At 38.2% G+C, this 10,506-nt stretch overlaps 2 protein-coding genes across 2 annotated transcripts in view; both read right to left on the bottom strand.

The window, feature by feature from the left end:
• Positions 1-2,187: 2,187 nt before the first annotated feature.
• On the bottom strand, positions 2,188-6,749 carry LOC124252326 (olfactory receptor 149). The gene is made up of 2 exons (XM_046685661.1): positions 5,841-6,749; positions 2,188-3,135 (listed from the first exon to the last, which is right to left on the bottom strand). The coding sequence occupies exons 1-2, from the start codon at positions 6,714-6,716 to the stop codon at positions 3,115-3,117; spliced, it is 897 nt and encodes a 298-aa protein (XP_046541617.1). The 5' UTR covers positions 6,717-6,749; the 3' UTR covers positions 2,188-3,114.
• Positions 6,750-7,356: 607 nt separating this feature from the next.
• The window catches only part of VWA5A (von Willebrand factor A domain containing 5A), a 38,992-nt gene continuing 35,842 nt past the window's right edge, over positions 7,357-10,506 (bottom strand). Inside the window, exon 17 of the mRNA XM_046685659.1 lies at positions 7,357-7,603. Within this exon, the coding sequence (XP_046541615.1) occupies positions 7,583-7,603 (21 nt within the window). The 3' untranslated portion in view covers positions 7,357-7,582. The remainder of the gene's footprint in view (positions 7,604-10,506) is intronic.

Here is a 10,506-nt window from a genome sequence, read left to right as displayed (position 1 = left end):
CAGATATTATACTGTTTTTCAGTTGTTTTATTTCATTTTTTGTTAGTCACTGTTTTTTTTTATTGAGGTATAACTGACATACAGTATTAGATTAGTTTCAGGTGTATCACAAAGTGAATAAAAGTGTATAAGTTGTGAAATGGTCACTACAATAAGTCTAGTTTCATCTCTCATCTTACAAAGTTAACACAATATTGTTGACTATATTCCCCATGCTGTACATTACATCTCCATGCCTTATTTATTTTATAACTGGAAGCTTTTACTGCTTAATCCTTTCACTCATTTCACCTCCCCCCTAACATCTTCCCCTCTGGCAACCACAAATCTGTTCTCTGTGTCTGGGTTTTGCTTTGTTTGTTTGGCTGTTTTGTATATTTGACTCCACATGTAAGTGAAATCATGTGATATTTGAAAAAGAACAAAGCTGGAGGTATCATGCTTCTTGATTTCAAACTATACTACAAAGCTATAGTAATCAATGGTATGGTTTGGTCATAAAAGCAGACAATAGATCAATGGAACAGAACTGAGATCCAAGAAATAAACCCATCCATATGTTGTCAATAAATTTACAAGAAAAAAGGTAAGAATATACAATGGGCAAAGAACAGTCTCTTCAATAAATGGTGTTGGGAAAATTGGAGACTCACATGCAAAAGAATGAAACTGGACCACTATCTTTCACCACATCAAAAGTTAACCCAAACAGATTAAAGATTTGAATGTAAGACCTAAAATCATAACACACCTAGAAGAAAACATAGGCAATAATTTCCTTGACATCAGTCTTAGTGATGTTTTTTGGACCTGACTCCAAAGGCAAGGGAAACAAAAGCAAAAATAAACAAATGGGACTACATCAAACTAGAAAGTTTCTGCACAGTGAAAGAAACCATCAACAAAATGAAGAGGCAACCTACTGAATGAGATAAAATATTTGTAAATCATGTATGTGATAAAGGGTCAACATCTGAAATATCTCAAGAACTCATGCCCACTTAATGGTAAAAAACCAGACAATTCAATTAAAAAATGGGCAGAGGACCTGAATAGACGTTTTTCTAAGGAAGACATACAGATGGCCAGCAGGAACAAGAGAAGATGCTCAACATCACTAGTCATCAGAGAAATGCAAATCAAAACCACAAGGACCTATCACCTTACACCTGTCGGAATGGTTATCAAAAAAATAAATAAATAACAACGGTTGGCAACAATGAGGGAACGCTCGTGCACTTTTTGTGGGAATGTAAATTGGTGCAGCCTCTATGGAGAAACAGTATGGAGGTTCCTCAAAAAATTAAAAACAGAGCTACCATATGATCCACCAATTTCACTATTGAGTATCTATCTGAGGAGAACATACACTAATTGAAAAAGATATATGAACCCCTGGGGCTGGCCCAGTAGTGTAGTGGTTAAGTTCACGTGCTATGCTTCAGCGCCCCTGGGTTTGCAGGTTTGGATCCAGGGCACAGACCTAGTACTGCTCATCAAGCGACACTGTGGTGGCATCTCACATAAAATAGAGGAAGATTGGCACAGATGTTAGCTCAGCAACAATCTTCCTCAAGTAAAAAGAGGAAGATTGGTAACAGATGTTAGCTCAGAGCCACCCTTCCTCACACAAAAATAAGATACATGCACCCCTATGTTCATTGCAGCATTATTTACAATAGACAAGATATGGAAGCAACCTAAGTGTCCACTGATAGATGAATGGATAAAGGAGTTGTGGTAGATATATATACATGTATATAAATACTACTCAGCCACAATAAAGAATGAAATCTTGCCATTTGTGACTTTGATGCACTTTGAGGGTAGTGACTGTCCTTTCTCTCAGTTTCCCACTTCCTTATCATGCTTCCTGGGATCATCTTCCAAATAAATTGCTTATACCCAAACCTTTGCCTCAGTGTCTGCTATTGGGCAAATCCAAATTAAATAAAATTTTGTATTTTCTTTTTTTCCTAGTAGAAGGAAATCTTAAGGGGAGGCTGGGGATGGTATCTTTGTGCCATATCTATACATATTGATAGGTATGAAGAACCCACCAAAATATTGCAGCTGTTTAAAACAAACAATTTCTTACATTCTGAAAATTCACATTTACTTGTGAATAAAAACAACAGAAGAAAATAAATGTTGACATACTCACACAATGGGATACTACATTTTGGCGATAATGAATTAATCTTGAACCTATGAAATAACATATGTCAAAAAATGTAAAATTTAAAGCAAATTTCAGCAGAATTAAATTAATATAAAGTTCAAAAACTTGCAACATGGTATTTAGGGACACAAATATAAGAAGTAAAACATAAAGGAAAACAAGGGAATAATAAGCACAAAATTCAGGAGAGTGATGACGTCTAGAGGGAGTGAAGGGTATGGAATCAGGCTGGGGTCCACTGGGAACACCCAAGCTGCCGACACGATTCTCTTCCTTAAACCAGGTAGTCGACACCAGTGTTCATGGTATCATAGTTCTTTATAGTTTACATATTTTGTATTAATATTATTTTTGAATTGTTTGCTATTAAATAAAAGCATTTTTTGTAAAAAGACTTCCAACAGGACAATGAAGGATGGTTTTTTGATGTCGCCATTGCAGAATATTATTGAAACAAGCATTTAAATATTTTTTAAACAAGGGATGTAAAATAAAGAGGATAATAAATAATAGATTAGATTATTTCTCACAAATTTAGGATTGCAATAACTACAGGCATTATTGCTCCTGTTACCCTAAGTGAACTAGCAAAACACAAATAACGTTACTTTTTAAAAAAATAATGTTATTCTTTTAGCTTGAATAATTGTTTCTGTAAAGATAAAGTCAGTATTCTTGACCAAAAAAAAGTTGCATATCAAGTGATGGAAACTTTAATTTCTGACTAGTTATTGATTCACTTCAATCAATACGATTTAGAAGAAATCAGCAGGATCCCAGGGAGAGCGAGAAACACACAGAACAGGCTTCTACTCCTGTGAACACTCCTCTGAAAGCCTCTTTCTACAATGCCCCCTATGCCATGTGAGTAGCCATCATCTCAGCTCCACTTTTGGCATCCGTGTGCTAGGTTTCCATTTCAGATGCCCACGTTACAGTTTCTCTCTCTGGAACTGTAGGTAAAATAAAATACATAGGTGAAATTCAGAACAGTCATTGGTCACGTAAAAAATTTAGAGAGGAGCAAAAAGGAACAGTGACTGGACACTACAATGGTATGCTGCATAAAATATTGGGATGAACAGAGAAACCTTTAAAGACATCAGAATCCACCTGGAGTCAGCTCTTGGAGGACACTCCTAGACAAAGCTTGAATCCAGTGTCTTAGGAAATGCTGCTACTATAGCCCACGTGGCTCAAAAATACTCTGAACCTCTGCTTCAATATTCTTATTCTTCTCTGGCCACCCTGGTCTTGGGCCTTGATTCTCTGTTTTTGCTCTGCCCCTGTGGATTAAATATTCTTTTACAAGGTCTACCTGGTTTGGGGTTCCTTCCATTGACATTTTTTTTCTCAAATTCATCTTAGATTGTCCCTTTAATTATAAAACACAGAAAAGTCTCATTCCACTATCAAACCCAACCTGGGCCTCCATACCCCAGGCTGGGACTGACATTCTGGGCTCCTGCTTAGGTTAAAAGAAAGCTCAGATACTACCTGGAGACATGAGAGCTGCCAGCATCTCTCATAAACTCTGGGACAAGCAGAGTGGTCAATTTGTTTAAGGAGATAAGGATAGAGTCATTTTGTGCAAGGTGTTCCTTCAATCCAGGAACAAAGAGCTGAGCTGGAGGGAAAACCTTGAAAAGAGGTCAAATGAATTTTATTTTTCCTGTAAGGGCATTCACTCATAGATGGCATATTATTAAGAGGAATTATCTCTCACATGCCTGCCCTCACCAAAAAAAAAATGGCTGACAAGTGTGTTGCTTCTCCCTGAAAAATATTTCTCAGCCACTCTTCATCTGAGTGAAAACAAAGCAAAAAGCCAAACCAAAACAAAACTCCAACATTCAACACCTTTTCTGTGAGGTCCCCTTCCAGTCCCAGAAACATGTACTCCACATTTTCTGCTTTATTTCATACCTTATGAAATTTAGTATTTCATGTATTTATTTATACATGAAAGTATATATCATGTATATATTTATCACAGTATTTATCATGAGATGTTCTAGCTAATTGTACATCTGTTTTTCTCCAGAAGACTTTGACTTCATTTTACTAGGATCATGTCTTCTTTATCTTTGCTTTCCTCATCCCTAGCACAGAGTTATTCATCAAATGACATCTGATTGAGCAAAAATAAAAATAAATTGGATCCCATCTTTTATTCTTATATATTGCTTTATTTTGATCATCTGAGCAACTACCACCAGGAAATTGAGGAATGGGAGGAGGTCTTCAAATGGACTCAGAGAGGCTTGAGAAAGGTTTAGAATACACTAAATTTGAAATAATTCGAGAGGTATTTCCACCTTCCCATTTAGGCTCTTGTTTACTGAGAAACAAGGGAGAAATAGGACTGAGAGGTTTTGAGGAGTTTAGGAGAAGTGACTAGGAAGGAGTTTGTCTTCACTCCAGGAGCAGGTGCTGGCTCCCCCAGTGGCTGGAGGCACGGACACAGTAGTGCTTGTTTGATCTGGCAGGTTCCTGAATTGCTCTCTGATTCTGAGAAGTACAGGCAGGAGAAAAAAAAAAGGTCTCTGCCTCTGCCCCCTTCTCTTCCATCATCCTCTTCCCAGTATTCTTTTCTCTCTGCACCACTGTTTAGAACAAAGTGTATGCAACTATATTCCCCAAGTGTGATAGGATTCTCAACGAATTCAGTCATGAAAACAACAGCTCACTCTATTCAAATAGCACATTTTTCATTCTTAGCATACTTCAGCCAAAAAATAAAGACATTTAGAAATGGGAACAAAGTTAAATCCTTTCAGTAAACAGAAAAGCCAAAGAAACAAAATAATGACAGCTTGGACCCAGCATCGCCCCTGGTCGTACTGAGCAATACAAAGCCTAGTCCAGGTTTTCTAACACAGAGTCACAGCGCAGTCACCCTCTGTAGAGTCCCTATCTGACTTTCCAGGTTCTCGTGCGTGTGCTGCAGTTCCACAGCCAGGACCTGCTTTCAGGCCCACGCCGAACAGATAGGGTTTGCAGGTAGTACATTACACCAGTACCTCTGTTTCACTCATAAGGGACCTGCCTCTGTTCCCAGCCAGAAATCTTTCTCTTTACATAATTTCTTTGTGTTTTTTAGGGTGCTTGAAGCCATGGGGATCTACCTCTCCCACTTTTTTCAACAACACCTAGACCAATAAAATGAGGGCTTATCCAATGCAGACATTTGAGGAGGCAATCACTGCAGCCAAGATGAGGAACTGCTAGGGTGAGGGGAAAAAGAAGAGGAGGAGGGGATGTAGGAGGATGAAGAAAATAAAGATTGAAGAGCAGAGGTCCTCATCATTCTGCCTACTGGGAAGAGCTCCCTCCTTCCCTCATCAGTAGTATATCCTCAAGACAGCTCAAGTCCCAGAGTCAGATGATCAGCCCTAGAGTCTTCATTCTCCTATTCATTCCCTATGTATCCTTCAACATGTCATTTTAACTCTTCAAATCTTAGTTCCCACATTGTAAAATGGAAATAATCATAAGAATACCTACAGTCTCAAATTAAAAAAATATTTGTGAAAACTACATAAAAATGTTTTATAACACAAGAAGTGTGGGTGATGTGTTAGTTACTGTTCTTTCTCTACAACTGGTCTGGAAGTAAGGCCAGTTGATGCAGAACCTTCCTCAGAGATGATTTTACCTCTTTATTCCTGAGGCTGTAGATCAAGGGGTTCAACATAGGGGTCACCAGGTTATTCAGGACTTGAACAGTTGCATCCAACCAGGGACTTGGAGTTGGCCTTAGGTAGATGAGGACCACTGGCATGTAGAAAAGCAGGATAGCAGTGAGGTGAGCACTGCAGGTAGAGAAGGCATGACGCCGGCCTTCTGCAGAGCGGATCTGCAGGATGGAGTAGACGATACGACTGTAGGAGGTGAGGATGAGAAGGAAGCAGCTGAGGGGCATGAGGCCCACACTAATGAACCCCACCATCTCCAGAGCTGAGGTATCTGCACAAGCCAGCTTCAGCATCACTGGGATATCACAGAAGTAATAGTCCACCTCATTAGGGCCACAGTAGGGCAATTGGAAGGTGAGAGTGGTTAGAAAGGTGGCCTGAATACAGCCAAACAAAGAGGTTCCCATGGCTAAGACTCCACACACTCTGTGACTCATGATTATGGTGTAGCGTAGAGGGTAACATATGGCAACAAAGCGGTCATAGGCCATCACTGTGTACAGGAAACACTCGGTACAGCCCAGGAAATGGTAGAAGAAGAGCTGGGACACGCAGCCTGCATAAGAGATGGCTCGGCTGCTTCCTGAGAGGTAGAAGAGCATCTTGGGGGAACTCACAGAAGGGAAAAATATGTCACACACAGACAGTTTACACAGGAAGAAGTACATGGGGGTGTGAAGCCGAGTGGAGGAGACAATTGCCAGTAGAATGAGCAGGTTCCCCATAAGAGTGAAGATGTAGAAGGACAAAAACAGGACAAAGAGCATGGCCTCCAGATCCTCTGTGTGTGGGATGCCCAACAGGATAAATTCTGTCACTACTGAGGCATTCCTCATAGCTGTGAGAAAGTCAGACCTCAAAAAGGGACCTAAGACACTAAAGTCTGAACACTAACATCAAATTATCAAGCTTTTTGTTAATGAGTGCTTTGGCTATGTTTTCAACAAGCAAGAACCATCCTTCTTATGAACAGCAAGATCTATACAAAAATATCAGGTGAGAAGAAATGGCTATTTCAGAGCCACAGTCTATCTAGTCCTGGAAGGAATGTTTTGCAGAGGCTGATGGTTCTCAATGTTCTCTATGACTAGGTCAGAAGTTTAGAGATATAATGAAAACACTTTCATGTTAAATTAGGAACTTTTTTACAGTTGTTTAATTCATGGATTTACGCTCTTTAGGCATTGTTATATTTTGAACACTCCCGATACCTTTGAGTAACAAACTCCCACTATTCATTACTCTGAGAAATATTCGGAAAAAACATTGTGTTAGAAATCAGAACACTTAATTCGATTCCTGGTTTTGTTAAAACAGCTTGTACAATATCTTACATAGACATAGTTTCATCATTTACAAAATGAAAATCATAATTATTATAACAAAAACAACACCAACAACAAAAAAACCCTGGTTTCATAGTAAAGTTTATGAAATGTCTGTGACAGTATCTGGCAAAAAACATAAATCCAAATGAAAAAAAGCTTCTTTTCTTTTATGTATCTTAAACTTCTTCTTTAAGTGCCTTCCTTTAATGTTGGCATTCTATAATTATTTGCAAATAAATATTTTATTAAGTAACATTATTGACAGACCTAGATCACACCCTCTTCAGACTGCATCCTTCCAGACTTGAGAGGTCTAATATCCCCAACTCTATCAGGAGATACTTCTCTGGTTCTTCTGATCCTTTTAGCCTTTTCTAAGTAGACTTAAGGCAACTCTGAAATATTAAGCAAAAGAAATAGTAACAGAAAGGGAAGCATCAAATTCATGTTACCATGATGAAGAAAGAAATATAGTGACCCACATAGGAGAAGGTCAAAAACAGCTCTAATGAGGAAGTTTAAACAAGTCAAGAGCAGAATATGGTACCTGGAAGATACAGGGACCTCTTCCTCTCATTACTCACATCATCATCATAATAATACATAGATACATGCATATATAGACATACCATTTAATGAATATTTACCGTGTTCCAAGGACTAGGCTCAACACTTTCAAAATCTGATTCATTTTTTAAATAAACCTAGAAGAAGAAACTATTATTACTACTCCAACCTAAAGATCAAGAAACTGAAGCTTAGAAAAATTAAGCAAGTTGCCCGAGGTTACAAAGCTAGTATGTGACAGAGCTAAGTCTCAGACTTGTTTCATTCCTTTGTCTGTGCCCTTATTCACTGGGAAAATTACCGCCTGCCTCTGCTTTTTAAGATAACATGTTCCACTGCTAGGCAACGACATCCTTCTAGATGGGTTCACATCATTATTTTATACTGGGAAATTCTTCTTGTCTTACTTCTTCCTGGTCATGTTCAGTCTTGACTTTAGAGTACACTTAGCTAGTATCTAATTCCTCAGAGATCAGACAACAGGCTTTTCCAATCTCTTTGACGCTAGACTTTGGTATCAACTCCAGTATAGGAGTTTTCGAGTTATAGAGCCACGTTCAACAAGGGGATTCTAATCACAGACTGTGGTAAATGCCACTGAAAAACATATCAAAAGAAAATGACCAAGCCAAAATGAGTGACTCATATACCACCCTAGGACTTGGCAAAATTGAAGATAGCAAAGAGCGAAACAGTGACATTCTGGGGGGAGAAAAGCTGCTGACAACTTGCTTCTTGTTACTAATTTTAGCCATACCTGAATAGTGTCTCTGAGCAATGCAAATTTCTGTGAGCTCTGGATCATCTTTCCTTGGTCAGCAAAGGCTCTCAGAGGTCTTGGGTCCTTGCCTATGATCAAACACTATGAAAATCTATGACTGTATAATCCTGCTTGATTGCTAAGTCTATGTCAGGAAAAAGAAGTCCCCAAGGACCAGGAAGGTCCCTAGCTGTGGACCTGTTAGTATGTGAGGGGCAGAGGCTAACAATGAGTCATGGGCAGCAGTTTGAACACTCACACAGTTCCTCTGAGAACAGAGTTAAGATTTCCAAAGTGTTATAACAAGACCTCACATTTACTGTTTCTGAGCAGAGCACAGAGTACTCCAGCCAAAGGAGTTTCAATTCTCCTACTTAAAAGGAATTGAATCTCATAGGGTTTGTAAAATCAAGAACTGTGCATACTCACTTTCCCTAGATTGCTTCCTTGGAAGATTTCTCAGATTCCCTAAGCCCTACTTTGGACTCAGTGATGGCTCTGAGGGAGCAGTTAGTCTGTCAACCTTATTCATCATCCAGCTATGACACAATAGTAATGAGATCATCACAAAGGGATGCTGTAAAGTGGGAAACATCTGGGTTCCTCTGAGATTGTTGGCATGGTAGAATGAGCTTCAATTCTAACCTTAGACCACTTGCAATGCTAGCCCTTTTTTTGGTTGCTCTTTACAACTTCAAGCCTTTGCTTTTGATATCATTTGTCTTAGTGCTTTGAAATTATCTATACATTCATATGATCATATGGTTATCTCTCATAAACATCAGTATTCAAGATAGAAACCCAAACTGTTAGTAACTATTTATTATGCATCAACCATCATTATGTATCCTTCAAGTCAACACCAAGGAGAAAAACAGTCATACACTGGACACATTCATAGGAGGGTGACCAATATAACTAAAGGGTCTGTAAACCAGTTCAAAAGAAAAATGATTGACTAAATAGATAATATTCAATTAACAATTCATTGTAAGCACTTATCATGTGCAAAGTGCTATGCTAAATTTTTAAATTGTTACATTTAATCTCCAAAAGAAACTTTATAAAGTAGGTGCTATTGTTTGACAAAAGGAAGTACAGATTAAATTACTTAAAGATTACTCATCTAGAAAGTGACTGAATTGACCCTTTAATTTCAAAGCCAATGCCTTTAAGCACTATCCTACGATGAATTCCAGAGATGTGGGCTTTGCACTCAAAGAGAAACAGAGACATAATGTGGTCTTCAAATGCTTGCAGGGCTGGTAGATAGACTTTCTATGTGGCTGTTCTATGTAATGACTCAGGGATCATTGGCAGATGTGGTAGAAAGATAGATTTATTTTCACTGTAGAAAGGAAGTATTTAATTATAAAAAAAAATGTACACCAATGAAATAAGCAACCTTGTGAAATGGTTAGCTTCTTGTCACTGGAAATATCCATGAACGTGTAAAGAGAATCATCTTTCAGATATGCCTTTAAGTATCTTCTCAGATGGAATGAAAAATTTGAGTTAAAATTCTTACTATTTCTAAAATTATTTGATCTTATTTATGCTGTAAAACTTTTCAATGATACTGACGTAACACAATAAAAGTGGAGTTTTAATATTTAATGATGGCAATTCGACTAACCCCTATGCCAAAGAAATTATGAACTATGAATATGACTATAGTGGTTACAAAAGTAACTATTCTAATGCCAAGACAGTTGTGAAAACATTTTTAAAAGAAGAGAAACACACGTCATAGAGGGAGTCCAGATGCTACTCAGTCAGGATTTCCAGATGAGAGTGGCCTATTAGGATTCTTAGCGAATAGAGCGTAGTTTTAATAATAGCTAACATTTGCTATACACTGGATCGTGCTCAGTGCTCCACATGTAGTAGCTCTTTCAATTCTCACTAGCAGTCTATTAGGCAGGTAGTATAATTTTCCCCATTTCTAATAGAAAATTTAGTCTCAAAGAG

The sequence above is a fragment of the Equus quagga genome, chromosome 14 (genome assembly GCF_021613505.1).
Source record: "Equus quagga isolate Etosha38 chromosome 14, UCLA_HA_Equagga_1.0, whole genome shotgun sequence".
In the NCBI taxonomy this organism is placed as follows: domain Eukaryota; kingdom Metazoa; phylum Chordata; class Mammalia; order Perissodactyla; family Equidae; genus Equus; species Equus quagga.
This window is presented reverse-complemented; position numbering and strand designations above follow the sequence as displayed.

Bases quoted from the DNA above. Each gene is read 5' to 3' on its own strand.
- LOC124252326 (XM_046685661.1), bottom strand. From the start codon at position 6,716: ATGAGGAATGCCTCAGTAGTGACAGAATTTATCCTGTTGGGCATCCCA. The intron at 3,136-5,840 runs GTAAAATCATCT...TTTTACCTACAG, and splicing joins ACAGCCTCAGGAATAAAGAG to TTCCAGAGAGAGAAACTGTA.